The sequence below is a fragment of the Dromiciops gliroides genome, chromosome 5 (assembly GCF_019393635.1).
Source record: "Dromiciops gliroides isolate mDroGli1 chromosome 5, mDroGli1.pri, whole genome shotgun sequence".
Classification (NCBI taxonomy): domain Eukaryota; kingdom Metazoa; phylum Chordata; class Mammalia; order Microbiotheria; family Microbiotheriidae; genus Dromiciops; species Dromiciops gliroides.
The window spans coordinates 166,498,510-166,525,930 of NC_057865.1; the positions used below are offsets into that span (position 1 = coordinate 166,498,510).

General features: G+C 39.8%; 1 protein-coding gene across 1 annotated transcript in view; it reads right to left on the reverse strand.

Annotated features, from left to right (window-relative positions):
* Window positions 1-21,733, reverse strand: part of ECHDC3 (enoyl-CoA hydratase domain containing 3) — a 42,774-nt gene extending 21,041 nt beyond the window's left edge. The window contains exons 1-4 of the mRNA XM_043966600.1: window positions 21,116-21,733; window positions 14,993-15,114; window positions 12,963-13,060; window positions 3,153-3,353 (exon numbers count right to left, since the gene is read on the reverse strand). Coding sequence (XP_043822535.1) covers window positions 3,153-3,353; window positions 12,963-13,060; window positions 14,993-15,114; window positions 21,116-21,285 — 591 coding nt within the window. The 5' untranslated portion in view covers window positions 21,286-21,733. The remainder of the gene's footprint in view (window positions 1-3,152; window positions 3,354-12,962; window positions 13,061-14,992; window positions 15,115-21,115) is intronic.
* Between the last annotated feature and the right edge of the window lie 5,688 nt (window positions 21,734-27,421).

Genomic DNA, 27,421 nt, shown 5'->3' on the forward strand with positions numbered 1-27,421 from the left:
AGGGCACTGGTGAATTGCATATATTGTGCTGAACACAAGGAAGGTGGCAGCAGCTTGCTTCCTTGTCCAGGTTAGATGGAGTTAGTATGCCCTGATGAATGCTGGGTGCCTGTTCCGAGCTATAAACACTGAGAGACGTTTTCTGATCAGGTTTTGATTTTTGGTGGATCCACTTATCTGAAAAAGTGGACCTAACTACTACTGCATGGAAATAGGTATGGTTGACAGTCAGACAATTCAGAAAAAGGGGAATAACCTGGCATTCTAATATTCTTTATATTCCAATCATGTCAATAAACATGTATTAAGTGCCTACTTTGTGCCAGGTACTATGCTAGGCTCTGGGGATACAAAAGGAGACAAAAGACAGTCCCTGCCCTCAAGGAGCTCACAATCTAATGGAGGAGACAATATGTAAACAAATATATATCAAGTAAGCTATATACAGGATAAATAGGAAATAACAAGAGGGAAGGCACTAGAATTAAGAGGGGTTGAGGAAGGCTTTTACTGTGTTTCCTTTAATCAGTACCTTCATTTTTGCTCTTTGGTATTAACCCACTGTTGCATATTAAGCTTTCTATTCCTGGTGGAGGAGAAAGCAATAAATAATTAAATCTAACTTTCAATGAAGTCACTTTACCTTCATTTTAAAATACTGTCTAGATCAGAGGTGTCAAACTCACAACTCAGGCTGGGTATGGTCCACAACATCCAGAGTGTGGCCTGAACAAAATTAAAATATAATTGGGAAATATTTAACAAAATAAATAATGCTAATTTGTGGTTTTCTAAGTCAATAAGAAATCCCCAAGGAACTGTTCTTATTTGAAGTTTGATACAACTGATCTAGATTGTTGATTAGGAAAGATTGGTTCCCTAACTTAAAAAATGTAAAAAATACTGTAGCTAACCCAAGTAGCATGGGGGCCTAGAAGGAGTCTAAACAGTACTGATACAGATAGGACTTTGAAAAAGGCAATATAATTATTCTCCTTGTCCCAAATTCCATTCTAAGCAACAACAGCTGGACAAGGTCAATACTTTGAAGCTAAGCTACTGTGGTTTCTATAGTATCCCGTTTATTCCATGGTCTCATTGCATGATAACACAGAATGGATGTGGGTGGGTTTGTTGTTGTAGTTGTTGCTGTTGTTTAAAGCTTCAGATCTGCTGGCTTCTTTGGAATGAGAGGCCTATTCTATTTTTTCACACTGAGATTTTTTTTCTCATTTCTGTTTTCCTTTTCAAGAAACAGTTTATAAGTTAACAAAGATAAAGCAGTGTTCAAGTGTCTAAGAGATCTTTCACTAAAAGAAGTTTTGATATCAAATTTTAGCACAGAGGAAGAATGGAACAAAATAATAAAAATCATAGGTGGCGTTTTATTAAGGATTTAAAGTGAATGACCTTGATACTGCTTTCAAATGCCAGAGACAGAGACTATGGAACCAAAACTCATCTCCTAAATTGATTGTATTACATTTGACTTTTATTGTATGTAGGTGTCATGATTTGATTCCCTAGTCTACATAACAATGAGAAATATTTTATAATCAATTTCTAATTCATTTTAATGTATACTTTACATCAAAATGTATACTTTACATCAGTACAAACTGTCGCACATCTAATTTATTCTTGCATGTAGAATTCCCTCAGTACACATTTATTAAGTACCAATTAAGTATAAGGCCCAGCAGAGATTCAAAGACAAAGTTAAAACAGTCTCTGATCTCAGGGAACTTCCATTCTATTAATTTTTTTAAAAGTTTGAACCTGTTTTTATCAAGCTGCTGAATTTGCAGTGGTCCCATTCATTCCAACTCTCAAATTCTATGAATCTTCATAATGGATCACCACTATATCACCATTTCTGGCACAACAGCAGCATTGTCCACTTGCAGCTACTTCTCCTCAAGCATGTGTGCTTACATCTAGGTTCTCCCACAGACTTAGACTCCTAATGAAGCCCAATAAGAGACAACTTAAAAGAGAGGCAGGCCTTACAAAATTACTAGGTCTGGCTGGCTTGATTTCCCTTGGGTCTCATTGTTTCTGTGCCCCAGGCACATGTGCAACTTTTTAATATATTCTAGATAGTCAATTCTCCCTCAAAGTTATTGTATATGACACTTTTTCTCACTTAACAGCAAGGCTTCTTAGCCTTTTTGTGTGTGATTTGGTCAGTCTAGCAGGGCCTGTGGACCCCTTCTCAAAATATGTTTTTAGATGCATACAATACATGGGATTGCAAAGGAAACTAACTATGGAAACATAGTATCTGACAGTTTGTCTAGCTATCTATCATCTATCTGTCTTTCTTTACACCTACTCCTACACCTCCCCTTTTTTTTCTCTCCCCACAAACAAGTTCATGGAACTTAGGTAAAGGACTTCTGTACTTTACAAGCTTCTAGTATAGAGTGAAGAGCTAGTAGGGAAATTCCTCAGTGTAGTGATATGGTTCCTTGGCACAGCACCATGCATTTAAAGGATGCTCAATAAATACGACTTAATGATAATAAACCCCACAAAACTCAACAGGGGAAACAGAAGAGCCTTGTCTCTTGGGAAGGTTTCTAGAGGCATTCAGGGTTTGAGGGAACAAGGCAATTGAAGATGAAGTTCATCATCATTCCTGATATGACGGAACCCTTCTAGAACATGGTTTCTTAGTTCATAGAGTTGTCCTACCATGAGTCAAATCAAGTCCCCAGAAACAAAACTACACGGGATAATAAGCCTGATCAAATGTAAGTGCTAATCTTTGCACTGTGTAGGGGTCCTACTGTATCTGACAGGAAAATATTAAGTTCTATAAAAGACCTGTTATTTTAAATAAAAGGTCCTCCTCCCCATAGAAAAGAAAATCTCCCAATTCACTGGAATACATGTAACTTTTTACAAATCTACCCTGTTACATAGTAGCGCAAAAGGATGTCAAAGAGAAAGCAGCTAGACATTCTCTACTTCTCAGTAACTTTCCACAAAAGGCCATGTTCCCACATAATGTCCAGTCCTGTCCTTCTGTGGGCAAAATCACTCAAATACCAGCAATTTTCTGAGGCTTTGGTCAAGTGAATTCTGACATAATCTGCCAGGGACACTAAAGGTTGAAAAATGGAAAAAACTCAAAGAGATTGATTTACCTTTCTAGGAACTGCTCTCCCTAGGGCAACGGCTGGAGTGGAGCAGAAGAGTCCAATGTTCACACCAGGAGTGCCAAAATGAGATTTTTCACTTGCCAGGGCAATGTCACAACTTGCAACCAGCTGACAACCTGCAGCAGTAGCTAAACCGTTCACTTTGGCAATGACTGGGACGGGGTGTTTCTGGATGAGCATCATGACCTGAAGGAGCATAGAGGAATCAATTTTACTTTCACTCAAATTAGCTGATATCAACAACTTTAAGAATAATGATACCACTTTGCATTTCTAGAGCAATTTATGGTTTTAAAGGTGCTTTCAGAGAAGAGAAAAAATAATGGAATTTTAATTAGAAGTAATCTCAGCAGCAATACAGTAACTCATTTAATCCTGGGGGGTTTGGGGGGGGGAGATGAAGGAACTAGGTTCATTAGTTAAAAAACAATTTACTCTGATGGCTTCACTTCAGTGAATAAAAGGGTTTATCATTGTCTGAGATGGGCCCGTCCTGTTAATGTATTCTTTTCTTTGGTATATGATCTGTGAGATTTTGAAAGGTCAGAATGGCAAAGGACCAATAATGGGAGTCCATACCAGAGCTTGCGACTAAACTCAGTAAACCAACATAGCCCTGGGAGTCACTTCCTTGACCTAGCCCATGAGTGGATCATATTGGTAGTCAGAGATGTTATGTGGAATTTGGAAGTGAAATTGGTGAGGTAAACACTTTTTTGTCTTTTTTTTTTTGTAAGGTAAACACTTTTAACTTTGAGCCTATTCTCCCCGTGGACTGAGTTGGTAGAGGAGAGAACATCTCCCAGTTCTGGGTGTGTGTTCATACTATCTTGCTATCTCTTCTAAGTAAATATCCCTTCAAAAAAAAAAGCTAATTGATGGGGGGCAGCTAGGTGACTCAGTAGATAAAGCACTGGCCCTGGATTCAGGAAGACCTGAGTTCAAATCCGGCCTCAGACACTTGACACTTACTAGCTGTATGACCCTGGGCAAGTCACTTAACCCTCATTGCCCTGTTCCCCCCCCCCCAATGATAACTGCAGTGCTAGTTGCTTGTATTGATGATATTGAAGAGATATTAACTGACACTGGCAAATGGTACTGGGACAGTAATTGCTGTGATTGACATTGGGGATAACACACTGGAAAGAGTGCTTGAGGTGAGAGCATTAGACAGAGGCCTATTTCTCCTTACAGGTATCCCTTTGAGGACTCTGAAAGGAATACATAGCTAGAATACATACCCCACTAAAGGCATGTGTTGGTTGGAAGAATAAGCCCAGAATCTCACTACATTTCTTAGATTACCTTATCAATAATTATATCCCTTAAATGTTGAAAAACCAAAAAGGGAGAAGTTAATTCTGGATAAGACTCTTACCAGCAGGAAGTTAACTGTCTGTTTAGGAAGTGACCACTCCATCCTAGAGTGTGTGGTATAGAGGAGAGAAAATACATAGCTACATGTACAGCCTAGATTTTAAGAGCAGATTTCTAAGAGTTCAGAGGAAGGAGAGGTAGGATCTGATGGACTACAGTTCTACGAGAGAAGTTTGTGCAGCAGGAGAAACTCTCAAGAAGGAAATTATGAAGACATAAAGGGAAATAATTCCAATGAAAAGAAAAAAATAGGAGTTGTCTAAAGTGACTGATAAGGCTGCACAGAGAATTCACCAACCAACTTGGATTTTAAAAAGATATGGATAGAATATGGAAATTAGGGTAGCTAACAGGATGAATTCAAAAGTATGGTATGGTACTTAAAGAATTTTGTCAGGAAGGAGAAAACTCAAAATGAGCAGCTGTCAAGGAAAGCTAAGGATAACAAAATTGAGTTTTTATTAAGGAAAAGAGGAAAATCAAAGAAGCACAGGAGAGCACATCAGGATGGACAGGACGACAATTAACAACAAAGAGAAGGACTTAAATTTAATTTTGCTTCCATTTAATCTGTCAAAGAAAATGACCTTTAGACTGAAAAGGACAGAACCAAAATGGCTAATAGGGAGTTGATACCTAAGATAATAATGAGATAGTAAAAGATTACTTAGCTGCTGTTGATAGATTAAAGCTAGTTGGCCCAGATGAACTACCTCTTCAGTTACTGAAAGAATTAGCAAATAAGATTGCCGGGCCATGGAGAATGGAAAAGGTACTGTAATAGCAAATGTCCTGGTCTTCAAAAAAGGAAGATCATGGAACCAGAGAATTCTAGGTGAGTGAAATTGGCTTAGATTCCTGGAAAATTCTAAAAGATACAATTAAAGATTACAATTAGTAGGGTGTGTTTAATGGAGATTAGGTATTGGTTGAAATTGATAGCCTCAGAGGTCTTTTCCCACTCAGAGAATCTGTGATTCTGATTAATCTGTATCCAAATAAAAAAGTTCTTTACAATTTACCCCATAATTATGGATCATCTGCTCTTTGCTTTGAGATCTCCAGTGAAAAAGAATCCATTAAAGGTAGCCCTTTAAACTTCTAGATAGCCCTAAAGGGTATGGGATTCTTTTTTCTTTACATCAAATGAAATATGCCTCTCTGCAACATCCACTCACAGCTCCTCATGATAATCCCTCTTCCACAGGACCGGCCTATTTGACGAAAACTATTGCTACCTTTTACATTTTCTTTTCTTTAGTATAAACACCCTGTTTCTTCAAGAAATCCTTATGTAGTCTAACTTTGAGGTTCTTAAGTATTCCGGGCTGGTCTGCAATTTTATCCTAATCCTTCCTAACATGTGGCACTTTAACATTTTCTCCATTACTTTCTTAAGTCTAGACAATCAACAAATCAATAAATCCAGGCCTGAGTTGTAGTAGATGTGGATTATAAACGCTCATACTGAAAAGTTAATATTTGGTGGGGGCAGCTAGGTGGTGCAGTGGATAAAGCACTGGCCCTGGATTCAGGAGGACCTGAGTTCAAATCTGGTCTCAGACACTTGACACTTACTAGCTGTGTGACCCTGGGCAAGTTACTTAACCCTCATTGCCCTGACCAAAAGAAAGAAAAAATAAAAAAAGTTAATAATTGGCTCCCATGAACTGGTAGGAGTTAGCTCCAGTATCCCTGGTGATAGTTCCCTTGCCATGCTTCTATTGGAGCCCAAGATAACATTAGCTTTTTTTTTTTTTTTCGGTGAGGCAATTGGGGTCAAGTGATTTGCCCAGGGTCACACAGCTAGTAAGTGTAAAATGTCTGAGGTCAGATTTGAACGTAGGTCCTCCTGAATCCAGGGCCAGTGCTCTATGCACTGAACGACCTAGCTTCCCCCAGCTTTTTTTTTTTTTTGGCTATCATATCCAATTATTGATTTGTATTGATCTTGCAAGTCTACTAAAGTCCCTAGATATTTTTTCCCAGTCAAACTTATCCAGTTATGTCTGCCCATCATATACTGGTGAAATCAATTACTTCAATCCAAGGATGAGCAGCCTGTTGAGATTGTTTTGGTTCCTGACTCTGTCATCCAATGTGTTAGCTATCCCTACTAGTTTTATGGCATCTTCAAATTTAGTAAATATGCCATTTATGCCTTCATCCAAGCAATTAATATGTATGAAGTCATTTTTCAGTAGTGTTCGACTCTCCATGACCCTTCCATTTTGGAGTTTTCTTGGCAATGCTAATGGAGTGGTTTGCCATTCCCTTTGTAAGCTGATTTTATAGATGAGGAAACTGAGGCAAACAAGGTTAAATGACTTGCCCAGGGTCACACAGCTATTTAAGTGTCTAAGGTCAGATTTGAACTCAGGAAGAAGAATCTTCCTGACTCCAAGCTCAGCATTCTATCCACTGTACCACCTAGCTGCCCATTTATTAAGTAATTAATAAAAATGTTTAAAAGCAAAGACTCCTAGGTCTTCCACTATAGACCTCCCAAGTTGACACAGACCACTGGGTCCAGGTAATCAATCAGTTCTAAATCCACCTACGTATACTATTCTCCAGCGCAAATATCTGCATCTCATCCACCATAATGGTATAAGAGACTTTGTCAAATCTTTTACTAAGATTTCCATAAACTAGATCTACAGCAGTTACCTGATATAGTTTATTAATCCTGTCAAAAACCAAAATGAAGTTAGTTTGGCACAACCTGTTACTGATGAAGTCTTTTAGTTCTTTGAGCCCACTCTTTCCTTTTCTAGCTGTTTATTAATCTGACCTTGAATTATGTGGTGGAGAATTTTGGCAGGAATTGAAGTAGAACTCTCTAGCTTATAATGAGCCAACTCTTTCTTTTTAAAAAACAATTGAGATATTTACCCTTCTCCAGTCTGGCAGCCCCTCTCATTCTCCCGGATCTTTCAGAGATCACTGACATGGGCTTAGCAATTATATCTGCCAGTTGTTTCAATATTTTGGCATTTAATTCATCTGGGCCTAGTGAGTTGAACTCCCCAAAGGCAGCTTGGTGCTTTCTCTCTTTCTCCCTCCTTATCCTGATTCTCAAAACTGCTTTTCTTTTTGTCTTCAGGATGCCATTCTTGAGAGCTTTTCACCTTTTCTGAGTAGACTTCCCCTCTGGATTTTTAGTTCATAGGATCTTACCTCTTCTTTCTCTGAATCCTCTAAAAGCTGCTTCCCAAATCTAGTGTGCATGTTATACCCTGCCTTACTTTTCTCCTTCTCTTTTTTTTTAAAAAAAGGCTTTTATTGATGTTTTCTTTTTATACATCTTCACAGTTTCCCCCAGTATCCCTCTTCCTCCCCTAGAGCCACACCATATAACAAATAGTGTTTTTAAAGTCAAGAAAAGAAAAAATGCAGCATAATAGATAGAAAATGTTCAATGTACACTTGTAGACCTCCCAGCCCTACAAAGGGGTGGGGTTATCTCCCTTTAAAAAAAGCAACAGATTCTAAAATGGAACTGTTGCTTCCCACTAAGGTTCCCATCTTCCCATCCCAGCAACCAGTTCCTCCCTTTATGTGAGAATAATATCCAGAATAGAATTTCCCTGTGTTAGTTCTTTCACTTTTTGAAAGTAAATAAGTTATTATTAAGGTGAGTTAAGAAACTATTAACATATTATACTAGTATTATGTACTTTTGGCTGAGAGATCTATCAAATGCTTAGGCAACTGAAGCCTCCTATTACTATGTCATGCCTCAGTGCCAGATTTGTCATCTGTTTCCTGCATGCCTTGTCTATTTCCTCTTTCAACCAGGTGGTTTGTAGGATACTCTGATGACAAAATCACTTCTGTTTGTCCTTCAGTTGAATTTTATCCAATGCTCTCCACCATAGTTTCCTGCTCTGGTTTCTGGATTTTTTCATATGAGTAATTTCCTCATTTGAGTATATATATATATATATATATATATGTGTGTGTGTGTGTGTGTGTGTGTGTGTATATGTATATACATGTGTATATATATACACATATACGTATATATACATATATATGTATGTGTATGTATGTATGTAAGTGTATATATATATATATATATATATATATATATATATATATATATATATATATGGCAGCAGTGTGGTGTAATGGATAGACTGCTGAACTTGGAGTCAGGAAGACCTAAGTTCAAATCTTGCCTCAGACCCTAGCTGTTGTGTGACCCTGGGCAATTTTCTGTGCCTCACTTCCCTCATCTATAAAATCAGGATAATAATGGAACTTCTCAAGGTTATTGTGAGGATAGAGAAGACAGTATTTGTGAAGTTTTTTCTTTGTAAACCTTAAATCACTATATAAACATTCGCTATTATTATCATCATTATTATTGTATCTTAACATATAATACTACTCTGTTCCCTTTCCATTTTAACTAACTGGCTCCTTTTGAATAGGTTTTGCTTCCAGGGAGCAAACACAGTTTAAATTTTTCTGCAACATCACAGATAGTGTTACTTTTATTACAGGATTGTTTGTTAATAAATTATAGGATAATTTGTTATTTTGTAGACTTTAACGTGGCACAAAATTTGAACTTTCCTACCAAGAGCCAATCCAAGAGATTATAAATGCATACATTTAGAGATTGAAGGAACTCCACAGGTAATCAATTTAGCCTAACCTCTTCCTTTTTCAGATAAGGAAATCAAGGCCCAATGAGATTAGGCATCTTGCTAAAGGTCAGATAGGGAATATTTAGCAGAGCTGGGATTTGAGCCCAGGTGTTTTGACTGAAAATCCAATGCATCTTGTCTGTACTGCAAAAGCAAACTTCATTTAATTTCAAGAGACTGCCTCAAATAATTTATTTTTAAGGTCAATTTTCTTATTCATGGAAAATTTTACATTTGTTAGAATTTATTAAAAATGAGTATCTCATTTTCTAATAATCTAATTTAATTTCTTTCTGCTAGGCTCATGAGGCTATAATGTCACAATTATATCTATTGATAGAGTCATAGAGCTGGGGTTGGAAGGACCCAAGAGTATTTCTGCTAGAATACTGGATGGGGTAATATGAACAATTGGAATTAATATATCATAAAAGAAATTCATCCTGCTACTGAGCTTTAGTCCTTTAGAAAGCAAACTAAAGCAAGTCACTACTAGGGTAAGTGACTTTTTAACATCCCATCTCATCTCTGCCTGCATATCATCTTTAGGGAAGCAAAAGAAAGGTGAAGCAATCAAAACTGGCCAGCCAGGAGGAGAAGAAACAAGCCTGGTTAATACACAAATGCAAACCCTTGATAATCCTTCCTAAGTCAACTGCCCTTTTGGTCATTTCCATCTTCAACACAGGTTTTTATCCCAGATCCAGCAAAGCAGGAGCTGTATTTGAGAAGGGGCTTAAGCCTACAGGCTGTCAGCATAATCACATCCTTATCTTATTTGTGGAAGGAAAGGGCCAGGCTCTTACTTGGACCTCCATTTCAGTCCTTACACCTGAAAAGAAAGCTAGCACAAAAATACAGAACAGGCCTCTTTGGTAAAGGGCCAAAGTGTGTAACGGCCCCATCAATGATTATTTCTGCTTTTCAAATGACCACACTTATCATTCTGGAATTAACTCAAGTTCTTCCTACTTGGTGCTGTAAATAATTATCTTAACTCTCATGCAACATTTGTTGTTTGTCCCAAAGTTGCTATATTTGTTAGAGGCTGAGCAAATTCAGACACCTCCTATGTCTTCCTCTTGAAAATCAAATTTTCTCATGCATGAACTGAACAATGAAATATCTAACTCATTCTGTTCCAATCTGCCTGTTGATTACATTTGGAAATTGAAATCTTGCACAAGTTCATGGTGCACATATTCATCCAAGACAATTTGATTTCCTCAGAAATGGTATTAAAGGAATCAATATGTTCCTTCTCCCATTCTATTGCAATGGGTCCAGGTGTGTGTTTATGAACTGCATCTTTTCTATGAGGCCAGCCCTCTCTGCTAAGCCGTGTGTCAAGTTATTTGCAACCTGCCTACCCAGGGGTCAGAAGAAGTGTAATGGGACTTGGGCTTTAACCCTCTGAAGGAGAGTGAGTGATTTTGTTCCCTTTCTCTGGGAGACCTGTTTTAGACCTCAGCTTATGTAGATCATGGGGTCATGGATTTAGAGCCAATGGCTTAGAGGTCATTCAGTCCAACTCCCTCATTTGGGAGAAGAGAAAACTCAGACAGAGAGAGGTTAAGTGATTTGCCCAGAAATCAGAGAGTTAGAGTTCATAGTGAGTGAGATCTGAACTCAGATTCTAACTTTATTTACTACCAGGAATTCTTACCCCAACCTCTGAGAGTGAACTTAAATTTTTTTATAACTATTTTAATAAAATTGGTTTCCTTTGTAAGTCTGCATACTTGACTTATGTCTTTAAAATATTCTGAGAAGGGGTTCATAGATTTCACTGATTGTCAAAGGGATCCACAACACAAAAAAGGTAAGAACCCCTGTGCTATATTCCATGATTCCTCTTTGGGAAGAGAACACTGTCTTCTAATAAAAGATAACAACTCTTAGTGCTGATTTCCTGGGGTGGGGTGGTGGTGTTGTTAAGCATCTTCCCCCTTAAAAAACCATCTTACAGAATATAAATGAGGCAAACAAACAAATTCAGAAAAAATACTAGGTACTTCTAGTCCCCAGCTAATTGAGGGAAACAGGTTGGGACAGAGAAGAAGTGGGGAGAAGGTGGTTGTCCAAGGTAGACATGTCAAACTCACAGCTGGCAAAATTCCTCAGTGAAGTCTGAAGCAGATTAAAATGTAATTTGGAGGGGTAGCTAGGTGGCACAGTGGATAAAGCTCCAGCCATGAATTCAGGAGGACCTGAGTTCAAATCTAGCCTCATACACTTGATATTTACTAGCTGTGTGACCCTGGGTAAGTCACTCAACCCTCACTGCCCCACAAAAAAAAAGTAATTGGGAAATATTGCACAAAATAAATAAAACTATAATACGACACAGAAAATGTTAATTTGTGGTTTTCTAAGTTAATAGCTGCATGGATCTGTTTCTATTTGAGTTTGCCACCACTGACCCAGGCCATACTTTCAATGGTTGGCCCATTACTTCATGTGTAGGCCACAAGGAGCTCTGAGTCTTCATTCCTTACCTTTGAGTGGAGGCTGTACTTCAAACAGCACAGGAACAAGTCTCAGAGATATAAGTTCTTGGAGGTCAAAACAACAAAAGGACCTGCCCCTCCTTTCATACAGTAGCCTTCAATGGTTTTCCATGTTAGTCATATACATTGAGACAGCCTCAAGACCAGACAAAAAAGCAGAGTGTCACCTACAGGGTTAAATTATAATTCAAAGAGCTGGGTTCTCCATCTGGCTTTGCTTCCATCTTGCTATGGAGTTCCAAGAAAATCACTTGTCCTTTCACTTTCTTAAAAAAAGAAAAAAGAAAGAAATACCATCTTCCCCATTATTAGCAGTCCCTGCAGGAAATTAAATAAATGGAATTATATAGATGATAGATATTTAGAGATAGATCTTGCTCAAAACAAAGTTTGGTATCCTCTATGGGTCCTAGAAGCAAAGAGTTACACTCTACTTTCAGAGCTGAAAGACAGCTCAGTCATTAATTCTAATCCCTGAATTATACAGATGAGAGAACTAATATCCAGATAAGTTAAAGTGAATTGTCCATGGTAAACAGATAATTAATGGCAGAATCAGGATTAGAACTTACATCTCCTGACTTCAGTCAACTAATCAATCAATGGACAAGAATTTATTGGGGGTAGCTAGGTGGAGCAGTGGATAAAGCACTGGCCCTGGATTCAGGAGGACCTGATTTCAAATCTGGTCTTGGACACTTGACACTTACTAGCTGTGTGACCCTGGGCAAGTCACTTAACCCTCATTGCCCTGCAAAAAATAAAAAAGAATTTATTAAATGCCTACTCTATGCCAGGCACTATGCTAGGTTCCAGAGAAACAAAAACAAAAAGGAAAATGTCCCTCACTTCAAGTAGATTACATCTATCAGGGAGATAATATGTACATGCATACGTTTATAGAAAATATATACCAAGTTAATACAAGGTGATCCTAGGGGAGAAGCACTAGTAGTTGGAGGAGAGGGGTCCAGTTCCGTGCCCTTTCCCTGATACCAGCCTGAATATAGAAGATCTAATTCTGCTCCTCATTCTATCACAAACTTACTGGGAGACTCCAGACAAGATGATCTATGACTCAGTGCCATTAGTTTTCTATTTTATGGAGTGGGGAAAGCACTACTGACCCTCTACTCACATGGATGTCAGGGTGACTATCAGTGTGTTTTTGAAATGTCATGAACACAATGAAGCTAGAAGATAAACTGCCATGATTATTTCGAAGTTTGCAATGCTGGTTACCTCACCTCAGCACACGTCTGAAATACTTCAGCATGGTAATCCTGGCTTTGCTCATCAGTTAATTCCTTTAAATCATGGCCAGAGGAAAATACAGGCCCTTCAGCTGAAAAAAAAAAGTCCGAGAGAGAGAGGGAGAGAGGGGGATAGAGGGGGAGAGAGGAGGAGAGAGGGGGAGAGAGGAGGAGAGAGGGGGAGAGAGGGAGAGAGAGAGAGGGAGAGAGAGAAAGAGAGAGAGAGAGAGAGAGAGAGAGAGAGAGAGAGAGAGAGAGAGAGAGAGAGAGAGAGAGAGAGAGAGAGGGAGGGAGGGAGAGAGAGATAAATGCCAGCCTTGGGAAATTCAGCTCTATTTCTACCCTTTGACATTATCCTAAAGACATTATAAACAGTTGTATTTAATGTTATGTTATCATAACTGAAGGAGACAGGTGGTTCAGTGGCTAAAGCACTGGGCCTAGAATCAGGAAGACCTGAGTTAAAATCTATTCTTTTTTACTAGCAATGTGACCCTAGACAAGTCACTTAACTTCGATTTTCCTTAATCCACTGCTGAATGAAATGGCAAACCAGTCCAGTATCTTTGCCAAGAAAACTCCATGGACAGCATGGTCCATGGGGTCACAAAAAGTCAGACACCAGTGAACAAGTGAACAAAAGCAAAATGATAACTTAAAGTAACTTCTTGCACAAAATCAGTATGGGAAACTGATGAACATATACAACTTTAAAAAGGGAAATTAAAATTCAATCTCCAAGACTGAATGAACATTTTCTGGATTTGTAACTGAAGTCTTTCATGACTGGACTCCCAGGCACAGATGGATCTGTAAGCATTAGGTCCCTAAAAAGAAATTCCATGAAAACTATTGTGCCTTTAACAGGACTGCTTTTGGGGCACCCTTTACAAGCAGACAAATGGCCATCGACAAGAGTGGCCAGTGAGACAGAGTAGAATGAGCACAGGTCTCAGAGTCAGAAGCTCTAGATTCAAGTGCTGACTGTAACTTATTAGCTACATGACCTTGAACACTTGGGTCTCTGGTTTTTCATCTGTAAAATGGGGATTCAAAAAACAACCTGGGGGCAGCTAGGTGGCGCAGTAGATAAAGCACTGGCCCTGGATTCAGGAGTACCTGAGTTCAAATCCAGCCTCAGACACGTGACACTAGCTGTGTGGCCCTGAGCAAGTCACTTAATCCTCATTGCCCTGCAAAAAACAAAAAACAAAACAAAAAACAACCTGCTTTACTAACCTCACAGGGTTGTCATGACTACAGAATGAGACAAGTTACTTTAGACCTATTAAAGCACTATATAAATGTAAGCTCCAATAATAATAATGATTATTATTAGAGTTAGAGCACAGAATGTTAAAGCTGGAAGGTACATTAATGGTTCTCTAACCCAATTCTTTCATTTTTCAGTTGAAGTAGGTGGTTCATGCATCATGCCCATTTGGCAGGTGACCATGATTCACATTCATATAGTGCTTTAACAAAGTGACAAAGCTCAGATGAGAGAACCTAGCTCTATACCACTAAGCCACACAGATCCCTTGGTTACTGAACATTCTTCATATAAAGATGGGGGGGCGGAGCTAACCCTATGATACAAAACTTAGGATATAGAAAAAGTCATCAAAAAAGGAGCATTTTTTTTTTGCAGGGGGAGGAATGAATGGAGTTTCCGAGGGTACCCTATAAACCAACTACAGAAATTTGAGAGGGAGATCATTACTACTGACACCGGCAATGTACACCATCCAACAGTAAGAAGAAAGAAAAGGAACGTTCTTATTGATCAATGCTCATTATTAATGATGCTGTAATCTATACCTCAGATAGTGCTTTTGCCAAGGTCCCAGTCACATTACCATTTTGCATATCTAGAAATTTGCATTTATAAATTCTCCATCTAAATATGAGCCAATTACCAGGCTAACCTCCAAATTAAGACAGATCTTTCCTGAAACTGGTAGAACACTGGGATATATACTCTTCAATATACTCTTAAGACTGAATTCTTATTAAGAAAATACCTGAAATGATAATGACTCTTAGATCTTTGCTTTCAGCATCATGGAGAATGTCATTGTGGAGAGATTTCAGCATCCGTAAGGACAGAGCATTTCTTTTCTTTGGATTATTCAAGATAATGGTCCTGTGAAGAACATTTTATATAATTACTAGGTCAAAACAAGTTAGAACCCTTCCAATTTCCTTTCTAATTTGGGAAGTATTAAAAAAAAAACAAAAGGGAAAAAAACCCTCATTTGATACTGCTTAGTTTCTGCAATTTAGACTAGCTTGTCAAGTTGCTGGAGCCACCACTCACGTCAAAACAAGGAAAAGAATACTTGAAAGGTGGGGTTGGGTTTATCCGCCTCCCTTGATTTGTTTCTCTTTTTCTCAGGGCTTTCCTGTCAAAAACCTTGCTGTCACCTCCACAGAAAGGACAAGGCACAATAGTTTCAAAATCATCATCCTCTGCTTGAGAGGCTCCCAAGTTTTGCATGACAGTGTCAGGAGCCAGAAAGAATCTGACAAAACAGCAGCTACTTCACCCGATTGCTTCCAGCTGTTTTTGCAGAATTAGGTTAGGAAAAGAGTCAAATATGACCGCAACTCCTCCTCCCCCTCCCCCCAGCGCCTATCACCCATTCTGAGGGAGAACAGAAGCTGGCGTGTTTGTCAGGATGCCTGCGTGACAGCATTTCTCATCTCCCCCTTCATGGTGTCCTGCAATTCTGCCGAATTCTGCTAATGTGTGAGGAGAGAACAAAAGGAAAAAATGTATATTGGGAGAGGGACTCTTGATAAAAGCATCTAACAAAATGTCTTTGTGCATGCAAAGTTGCTTGATCACTGTTTCATGGTACCCCAAGTGCTGACTCTAATAACCTTGATCACCATCCTGTTGGCTGTATGCAGAAATGGATTATTATTACTGTTACAAAAACAGGACCGAAATCAGCAATGAGACACATGCAATTTCACTGTTTTTATATTTGACATCAGGCTCCTGTCACTCCATCTAGATTTTTTTTATTACTTTTCCTTTCTTTGATGGATTTCATATTCCTCACTGCAATGTAGGGCAATTTGGTCCCTCCATAAATAACATCCCTTGCTACAGTCCCCAGTGGTGATGAAATTAATCCCAGTGCAATCAGAATAATAATGATTCTTGGGTAGTTCCAGGATGTCATTTCACTTTTGTGGTCCTCTTCAAATGGGTGTGATGCTCATTCTCTTGTTTCTCATAAACATTATTTACTTATATGTATAAAAGTTGCTGCATGTGTTAAGCTAGTTCAGCTCAAAATTTCCATTTGTGATTGCCAAGGAAACCACCATAGGATCACAAGCTTAGAACAGAAAGGGATCTCATGGGTCAGCTAGCATAACTCCTTTATTTTAAAGGTGAGGAGAGGCCCAGAGAGCTCAACTGTTTTTTTCCTAAGTAAATGGCAGAATTGACCTGCATCCTCCATCTCCAAATTTAACACTTTCCCCCACTGTACCATGATGCTTCTTAGAAACATATCTTTTTTTTTTTTTTTTGGCAGGGGTAGTATTCTTGCCTCAGGAAATATCAAAAAGACTACCACCCTGTCAATGGCATAAGCTTAAAGTAAATTTCAGGACCAAGAGCAAAATTTTGGAAAGGATCCAAGCCCTCTAAAACCCTTACTACAGGCGCCATGCTGCAGTACCCCTCCCCTGCCCTCTGCCCTTCCCACCTAGGAAATCCCAAGCACTCCAGAGCCCACCTGGTAATAATTGTGACTGTATGTCTTATTAGCACTTTGGCTGGTGAATTATTTTAACTCTCAGCCTGTTTTGGTCTAGAGTCTGGGACTTTATATTTTTTAAAGATTAAGGCATGTAAATTCATTGTGTGGTATTTAGCAAATGATCAATATAGAAGCAATATAGATGGCACTGTTCATAAGAGGAAATTTCGGCTCCAATTAAGTCTTTAAGGATATTTATTACCAGGATCCGTGGAAGGGAAAAGGCGTATCTATCTCAGTGATTGCTGGAGAAAACCTGTTCACTATAGAAGAAAACTCTGCCACTTCCACCTGAATTCTGAAAGTCATGCAGGAGAAAAAAGTGTATTTTATTTTACACAGTCAATTATAGTATAGATAGTACGCTTGCTCTTGGTTAATTATCTCTCTTAGTCTTCTCACATTCATGTTGATGTTAAAAGTCTGATGAAGTTGAAGTAGTGTTATCAAAAAGGACAGATATTTCCATCTTACAAAAAGAAAGGAAACTGACAAACAGTGGTTTACTATTTTGTGCAAAATCATATAGAGCTTAGGAGTCAGTACTGACCACACTGTAGATACTTAAGGAATATTTAGGGCAGCTAGGTGGCGCCATAGTGCACAGAGCTCCAGGCCTGGAGTTAGGAAGACATCTTCCTGAATTCAAATCCGGCCTCAAACACTAGCTGCATGATTCTGGGCAAGTCCCTTAGCTGTTTACCTCAGTTTCCTCATCTGTAAAATGAGCTGGAGAAGCAAATGGCAAACCACCCCAGGATCTTTGCCAAGAAAACCCCAAATCGGGTCACAAAGAGATGAATACAACTGAAAAATTGACTCAACAACTTGTACTTGGGAATAACAAACTAACTTTTGCAACTATTTAGGCATTGTGCTTTTGAAAAAAAACAACAACAAGCTATTCCAAGGATGGAGATTAGATTTCAATGGTTTATAGCATCATAGAGGCTTAGAACTGGACAAGATCTCAGAAATCAACTAGTACAACCCTCCTCACCAAACACCCCTTTAAATTTCATCAAGAAACTGAAGTCAGAGAGATTAAGTTTTATAGTGTCTGGAAGTTAAGAGGCCTTGACCAACTCTTTTCATTCTTTTTTTTTTTTTTTTAGTGAGGCAATTGGGGTTAAGTGACTTGCCCAGGGTCACACAGCTAGTAAGTGTTAAGTGTCTGAGGCCGGATTTGAACTCAGGTACTCCTGACCCCAGGGCCGGTGCTCTATCCACTGCGCCACCTAGCCGCCCCCTTTTCATTCTTTAAAAAATATTTAATGAAAACAAGTATTTATTGCTTATACTTTTAGCTTATTGCTTATATTGCTCATTACTGATTGTGTGCTCAATAGTTTCCATAAATTAAGAAGAAATGAACTTAAAACATAATTTTAAAAAAATAGCTACTAATAATGTTTTTTAAAGGTGACATATATTTCAGATTCTTGGTCTTTCCAAATAAATGGGATTCTGATGTACGTTCTATATTTATCAACTATTATTATTTTTGTTCTTTAGTTGTATCTGACTCCTCCTGACCCCATTTGGGGTTTTCTTGGCAAAGATACTAGAGGGATTTGCCATTTGCCTCTCCAGCTCATTTGACAAATGAGGAAACTGAGGGTTAACTGACTTGCCCATGGTCACACAGCTAGATAAGTATCTGAGGCCATATTCAAACTCAGGAAGCTGAGTCTTTTTGACTCCAGGCCCAGCACTATATCCTCTGTACCACCTACCTGCCCCTTATAATTATGGTTAATATTTTTATATTCAATCAATAAGCATTTACAAAGTTTTGACTATATGTTTCAAGCTTTTGCAAAATACTTTCCCCATATTATTCTCTTTTAATCCTCATGAAAACCTATGAATTAAGTGCTACAGGTATCATTAGTCCCCTTTTACAGAAGTAAACATTGAGGACAAGAGATTATGTTCACATCACTATCAGGGGCAGGATTTGTATCCAGGTTTCCCCTGGACTCCAGATCCAAAGCTTTTTAGTTCACACAGTACCTGGCCTAATTGAGTCTTCGGGTGTGGGAGGAAGAACAGGAAAGGCCTCCTTCTATACTTCCTATTGTTTTCTTATAAATGAAAATGACTTTGGCCTTCATTTTTCTACTATGCAATTTCTCCTTCAAAATATGGAGTTCAAAAACATCTGACAACCTTACAGCCACAGTCAATAAATTATAGTCCAATATGCTAGTATAAAACATTGTGAAACCAGAGATAACACTTCCATGGATTCACAAAATACCTTAACTGGTCTATTGATGTGTACTTGCAAAAATGAGGGCAAGTATGCATGTGGTGTTACTGGAATATGGTGCATGAGCCCTGTTGCTAGGAACAGACACATTCTAGTGATGTGGTTGGGCCACAGTTTCTAAAAAGGAAACTAGATTTTAAAAAAATAATGTGCAAGCTGTATAACGGAAAAGAAAAATGTTCCAGTTCATTCGTGGGTCTCCATAGGTCAGAGCCTTTGACCCAGTCATTTTGTAGTCATCCAGATGCCATGACAGGAATCAAGCTTATGACCTTTTGTAAGTACAGCATAGATTCAAGCTATTGAATACACAGAGGAAGCAGTGATATACTGCATGGAGGAGTTAAAAATCCATTCCCTTTTATATTACATATTAGTTTCTTAGTTTTTGTACCTTCCAAGGAAACCATATGCAACCATTTCTGTTGAAATAAATGTCTTGGTTAGTGAACCACATCCTGGTATCCACAATACTAGGAATGTTGGGGGGCTCTGACTAGTTGGAGGAAGGGGTATGATTGGGAAGGAGGACTTCCTTCAAGACTCAACTAAAATCCCACCTTCTTCAAGAAGCCTTGTCTGATCTCATTAATGACTTTCCTGAGATAATCTTCAATTTATCCTGTATGTAACTTATTTGTACATAACTGCTTACATGTTGTCTTCCCTATTACACTGTGAGCTCCTTGAGAGTTTAGCTGTTTTCAGCTGTGTCCTACTCTTCCTGACCCCTTTAAGGTTTTTCTTGGCAAAGATAATGTGGTGGTTTGTCATTTCCTTCTCCAAGTCATTTTACAGATGAGGAAACTGAGGCAAACGGAGTTAAGTAACTTATCCAGGATCACAGAGTTAGGATCTGAGGTCAAATGTGAACTCAGATCTTCCTGACTCTAAGCCTGGTGCTCTAGCCACTGTACCACCTAGCTCCTCCTTGGGAGTAAGGACTGGTCTTTTCCCCAGTGCTTAGAACAGTGCCTGACACATGGTAGGTGGCTAATAAATGTCTGTTGGCTAACTGACTGATGAGTATACATGTTCTGGTGTAACTATGTGCTTGTAAGCTCCTTAAAAGAAGAGAGTTTTTATAAAAAGGATATAGGGGCAGAGAGTGTGTGTGTGTGAGAAATGAATATTTTCTGCATATATTTTATCATAGATATGTGTATGTGTGTGTGTGTTTACCAGCACAGAGGGAATGTATCCTTGGTAAAGGGCACACAACCCCATTGAACCAGAGCAAAACCTGAACATTGATCTGTTGATAGTACTGAACACACTGTACTAAGCTGTTTGAGTCAAGTAACATTGTTTTGAAGGACTTCCTGAAAAGTCACAGGCCTTCCTCCTCATGTACTTCCATAGTTGCTTAACTTGGCCAGGAAGCAACTACTACCGAGGTCTGTGTTTTGTTTTGTTAGTATGTGTGTGTGTGCGTGTGTGTTTAAATCCTACCATAGATATGAGAGGTATTTGGGACTGACTGAACCACCCTCCCTAAAATCCCTCTAGCATGTAACAAAGAAAGTTCAAGGCCTACCCTGCCGCAGGAGGCCAAGGATGGGCTAAAACCGCCTCCTTAAACGTCCCTTCCCCCTCTCCCACAGTGTAAATACTTGCCAAAGCGGTCACAAACATCAGCCAGGCAGATGCCTCAGTGGGCAGCCTCCAGAATATATTGGTGGGGACAAATAACAATACTGAAAATAGCTAACACTTTTTTTTTGAGGTTTGCAAATCTCTTTACGTATATTATTATCGCATTTGCCCCTATCCACCCCTGAAATGGAGTGAATTGAACGAGGAAGCCTGGGCTGAACACCCGAGTAAGGGCTCGGGGAAAAAAGGGGACCTCTTTTTACGTCTCTCCCCTCCCCCACCCTTTTAGTTCACGCCTGCTCCTGGGCCCATTACCGCCCGGACTTCGGTAGCGGCGGGCAGAGAGCTCCTGGAGGCCACCTCCCAGACAAGAACACAAGATTCCTGGTGCCCAGAGGCAGCTGCTCCCTGCGGCCGCCTCGGTCCCCAGGAAACCGCTGAGAGTTAGGGGCTGTTTGGGGGGGAGGCTCGGGGCCGGCCCCGCGGAGCCTGACCTGATGCCATCCAGCTGCCGGCAAATGGTGAGCTGCTGTTCCGACTGAGGCTGCCTGGCCGCGGCCGCTCCCGAGCTGCAGGAGCGGGCGGCGAGCAGAGCCCGTCGGCAGCGCAGTAGGCGGCTGGGCCCTCGGGCCCCAACGGCTAACAGGCTCAAAGCGGCGGCCATTGAACCGGAGAGCAGGGCTGCCGGAGAGGGACGTGGTCGGGCCGGGCTCGCTGCTGACGCCTAGACGACCAGACCCGCTCAGCAGCTCTGCCAGGGGGCAGGGACAGTTTCCTTAACCCTGGCGGAGGATAGCTCCGCGAACTACACCCGGGTAGGCCCTGGAGACCGGATCGCTCTCCGCCCAGGGCTTAGAGGGGGCGGGGAGGGGGGCGGTGCGCAGGTAACCGATACAGTCACCCCCGAACCCTTTCCACCGCAAAAGGAAGTATATTTGCCTGCTGTTTCTCGATTTCCCTGTTCCTAGGGCACTACCCCTCCTCCAGCCAAATGAGAACGAGAGGGGAAAAAAAAAAAGGAAGCAGAGCGTAAATCCTGGTAGTTTGTGCCTGATTCGTGGCCAGTGTTTGGTTTGGCTTGGATTGTTTGGGGGGAGGGGGAGGATGGGGTGCAAATTGATTGCATCTCCCTCCCACCCCGCCCCCTCTTCTTCCTGTGTAAGAAAGTGATTGCCCGAGAATTGCAATTCCAGCAAGCCAAGCTCTTATCTGAGAGAGAGAAAAATCATCAGTGAGTGGAACTGAGGTATGGACACCCACATGGCCCAACAAATTGTTCTCGTTTCAGCCACCGCAAAATCCACTGTGCGGTAGCTTCAAGGTCGGCTACATGTGGAAATGTAGTACAAACAGGGCAACTTTTTATTTTTCTCACATTCACTCAGTTGAAGAGCCTTGGGTGCCCACAGGTCTATCCCAGAGAAGGTTGTATGGGTCTTTCCTAGTCACGGGCACACGGCAGAAGCTTGGTGCAGATTTATCTTTGTTGATTTCTTTTGAATGCTCTTGAGGCTCCAAGGTCACTGTCCGATATAGAGCGTTGTGTGCGTGTGTCTTTACTCTTAAAGAGCTTATATTCTAAAGAGGATTTATCATCCCCAAGACGGTTTTAATATTGTTGAATGAACGAAGGAAAGAATGGGGTGGATGGCTGGATCAATGAATAAAATGTAAACTTCCAACACACTGAAACTCAAATTTTTTATTGATATCGTTTTAATATCACTAATTTCTGAAATTTATGCCCTCCTCCTTTATCTGAAAAACCATCCCTTGTAACAAAGAATTTAAAAGGGGTTGGGGGTGGGGGTAGGGAAGGAGTTCAGCCAGCAAAACTATTACCAGAGACTCAGTCTGATCTGACAGTATGATCAGTCTTCTACATCCATAGTCCTCTTCCCTTACAAAGAAGGGAGGGAAGTGCCTTTTCTCATCTGTTTCACGGCCAAGTGTGTCATTATGATTGTGTAGTGAGAGCTTGGAGTCAGGAAGACCCGAATTCAAATAGGGCCTCAGACACTAACTGTTTGACCCTGAGTAAGTCACATAATGGCATAGGATCCTAGGTGATCCAAGGGATTTCTGAAGCCATTGGCACTTTTCAACAGTTTATAGAAATGTGGTAGGTGCCAAGAGCTCCTAGGAGGTGCTTTTATATCTGGATAATCTCCTTGTAATCAGAAAGCTATTGGAAGTACACTAGGAAAGCCTACTGAAGGTGAAGTCCATTAGAATGTAAAGTCCTTGAAAGCATGGACTATTAATTTTGGTTTCCTATGCCTGGCACTTAGCACAGTATCTAGCATATAATTAACTGCTTGTTGTTTATATAGTGTATTGTGAAACTTTTAACAGGGAACAAACAAGGAAAGAAAGTATCCAAGAAAGAAAGGACAAAATTGGAATGAAGCTTTAAAAAACTATACCTTATTGCTCCTTCCTTACTTAAGGAAATTTTCTTATCTTTCTTTTTTTCCCCAGTTATCGCCTTATAGTCTTTAACGACCATTTATTGTACAAAGTGCAACAGAATATAAAGAATTGTTCGTTGTGTGATTAAAACTAGAGGTTTGGGTATGATTAAATAGTTAGGAAGATAACATTTTAAAAGAGACAATCATGTATATTTTTAACTAAACACATCCTGGTACTGCATTGTGGTTGTGTCGATGCTGGGGAAGGTACTTTAGCACCATGGGAGAATACACTTAGAGTTGGAGGTCATTGAGTCCAATCCCCTCATTTTACAGTTGAGGAAATGGGAGCTGGAGAGAGGTTAAGTCACCTCCTTAGGGTTGAAGTCTTAGTAAGTGGCAAAGTCAGAATTTGATCCAGATCTTGACTCTGAGTCTAGTGCTCTATCCACTGTGCCACCTGGATGCCTTAGGTGTCAAGAGGAGGACAGAACTAATTCAAGCCAAAAAGCATATTAATCTTTTATGATACACTTTAACAAGTATTTGTTAAACATTTATTATTAGCAACAGCAGTCCATCCTCAAATTATACTGTTGACAAGGATGCAGTGCTGCCTGTTCTAAACTGATGTGGGGGTATTCACCACTGATATGGAGACATGAAGGTTCATGACTACCATACAGTCATGTTGTGGCACCCTTTTCTATCAAATTGGGATCCAGCTGGCTGTGATACATATGTTCTGCTTTGGGCTTTTCTTTTAGCTCTGATTTCACTTTTTAGTGGCACTGTGGTAATGCTTTGTTGTTGTTCAGTTGACCCTGCAAACTTCACATGCCAGTACTGTCTATGGAGTTATCTTGGCAAAGATACTGAAGTAGTTTGCCATTTCCTTCTCCAATGGATCAAGGCAAACAGAGGTTAAGTGACTTGTCCAGGGTCATACAACTAACCCGAGGCCTGATTTGAACTCAGGTCTTCCTGACCCCAGGCCCAGTGCCCTATCCATTAAGCCATCTAGTGCCTTTGCACTAATGTTTACCATCACTATTAGGGAGCATTTGCTGTTAAATGTTGGATAATAAGAAGACATCACTTTTCAGCTTCTGAAATTGGCCCCTTGAACATAGAAAAGCTTGCCCCATTTCTTTTAGGCTTTGTTTTACCCCCCCACAAAGTGACTAGGTTAGAAAAAAGACAATAGAGGTAGATAGTGTTGCATTATTCAGGCAAGTGTCAATATAACTTGTTATAATGTTAGTCCAGCTCATAGCAGTGCCTGGTCCTTTTCATTCAAGGTAGTTCTGGAAGCCTCTTCCACCTCTCATTAATTCTTGTTGAGACTTCTTGTCATTCATCTCACCCATGCATTGTCCTATTAATCTATTTTTTTTCCTGCACAAACCTTCTCTTTGACACAATTTGATTTCCGGGTTGCTGGCAGGCTTCCACTTGGCTTTGATTTATGTTCTCCTTCTCTTCACCACCTGCCTTCCTTTGCCTTACGAATGTGTCTTTGCTACCTTTTTGCTTTTCCTTTAAAGACATGCCGATTGTTGGCAGAACACTGCAAAAATAATCTGGAATAAAAGACAGTTCTGTGGGTCCTGGTGTCTTGGGCTTGATGCAAGAGAAGTCCACAGGGTATAGAAAAAGGAGTTGGAAGACAGATTTGTAGATTCACACAGTATATTGTTTGAACTTTCTTTTATTGATTTCCAGGGCCCTACAAGACAAGCATATAATGAGATGATTAAGAGGTGTTATGTTAGGACTGGAAACAGTTTTAATAGAGCGTCCTTTGGTTCTTTGCTTTCTGATTTTCCAGGCTCTGTTCCCAAGTCTTACTCTATTCTCCCCTCCTGAATTAGTAGAAGGGTGCCCCACCCCCCACCTCAAACCCTAGTGGGCTGATATTTACTAGTATTATGGTAGGGTGGAAAGTGGCATTGTGGAAAGACCCATAGATTTAGTCAGGAGACTGGGTCAAATTCTAACTTTGCTACTTACTACTTACTAACTTACTACCTACTAACTGAGTGATCAGAGATGAATCACTTAACTTCTCTCTGACTTGGTTTCCTCCTTTTTAACATGGAAATAATAATGTCTTATTCCAGGGCTGCTGAAATAAAAGTGTTTCTTTAACTGTAAGTACATAAGCTTGTCTTTTTATTATTATCATTTAATAAAACTGAAAACATCTTAAGACATTAGTTTTCTTATTTGAATTCACTGGTCACTCTCCAAATGTCTATTGCCTGTCTAACTTGTTTATAGTCTTTGTGGCACATATTGGGTAAGAAGCAGTTTAGTAGTATAATAAGGGTTTTGGGAGCAAGGGTTATGTCTTATCTTTGCCTTTTCCTTTTACCCAGTTCCTAGCATAGTGTTGTACACATGTTAGGTGTTTAATAAATGGTTGTTAAATGAATGAATGAAACACACAATTATTTTTATTTTTTAATCATAAAAGTATTTTATTATTTTCCAGTTACATGTAAAAAATAGTTTTCGACATTTGTTTTCATAAGATTTTTAGTTCCCAATTTTTTCTCCCTGTCTTCCTTCCTTCCCCCTTCCCCAGGACAGAAACAATCTTATATAGGTTGTATATGTGCAATTACATTAAACATATTTCTTCATTAGTCAAACACATAATTATTTTAGGGAATTTCTCCTATATTGTCTACCCTGCTCATTAGCAAGGTAGGTGCCTGCCTAACAAAGTTTACTCTCGCGGAAGTATATGCAGGTGACAGGTGACATAAAATATACATACCTTTTGGTTGATAGATACAGCAATTCCTGAACTGATGCCTAAGTAGTGTCTTTCAGTTTTCTGGTACATAATTATTATGGCACCAGCTCATTCTGGCTGAAAAAGAGGATAAAGGGAGATTTTCAAATCGGGTCAGGCAGGTGGTTTTGGGATGAGAGTTAGAGGGGAGAAGATCTGCCCCTATGATTCTACTTGAGCCCAGAGCCTTATGCCTAAGGATGGCAGAAACTGGCTTTCTTTGCCTGTACACTTTTGGGAGGGGATGCAGGTGGAGGTGTTGACTGGATATGACAAAAATTAATACAGTAAAACTGTGGCCATTTGAGCCCATATTTCAGGAATGTCTAGACTTCCAGACTGTCATCAAAAGTAGCTAGGGGGAAACAACAGAAGAAAACATCTTTGATAATAAAGAAATTTCTTGTTCATCCTTTGTTCTTGAAGAAGACCAGTGACAACAGTAAGGTGATAGCTTGACTTACAAATGAATTGGATTTAAGTGAGGTAGAGTTATGCAAAGTCATCAGCTTCACTCACTCCTCCAGAGTCATAGGAGTCCAGTGGCAAGACTTTGATCAAGATATCTAGCAATGGCCCCCTAATAAAGAAGTGGATTTGTTTATTATAGGCTTGTCTCAGAGAGGCCTGGATGTGAATAAAGAAAAGTTTAAACCATATACTGTTCAGATTTGTAAATCTGTCCCCAACACCAATACACAAAATCTTTTTTTCTGTATCCTGAAGATGTCTGGGTTCTACATCAAAGCCAGCATGGAACAAAGAAGTGGAAGCCTAGAGTTTACACCTGATGCACTAGGATTGTTCGCTTTGCCCACAGCACAAAAGGAGCACACTGTTGTGCAGTGCCTAGAAAAGAATATCTGTTTTGTACCAAAAGTTGTGAAGTGACAGAGACAGGAAAGGGGAAAAATGGTTTAATAACGGGTGATGACAGGTGCCAGGCAAGAGATGCTGCCATAGTGGAGATGGAGAGACAGAAGATTGACAGCTCTGGAGTCTTTGTAATACAAATGAAGGAAGGAAATAAGCATGAATAAGTGCCCACTATGTGTCAGGTACTGTGCTGAATACTTTACAAATATTATTTCATTTGATCTTTACAACAACTACCCTGTGGTGTAGATACTATTATTATCCATTTTCTAGTTGAGGACACTGAAACAGATTGAGGGAAAGGGACTTGCCCGGTGTCACAAAGCTAATAAATGTCTAAAGGCTGGATTTGAACTCAGGTCTTCCCAATTCCAGGACCAGCCCTCTATCTACTGAGTCACCTGTTTGGGGAGGGAGCAAACACAGAAACATAGGTTTAGACCTGTCAGGGACCTTAAGCATTAGTGCATCTCTAATTGTGTGAGTGGGAAGCTACCTATGCCAGGTACCTCTTTTATCTTGGAAGACACCTTAGTATGTCACGATGAAAGCCTGTTAGTGAATATATTTCATTAGCTGGGGGAGGAGGTAGAGAAGGGAAAATTCTCTGTTCCAATATAGCCGAGGATACTATGTAGCCTTATAGCAGTTGTTGCTCAGTAATGTTCAATTCTCCATGACCCCATTTGGGGTTCTCTTGGCAAAGA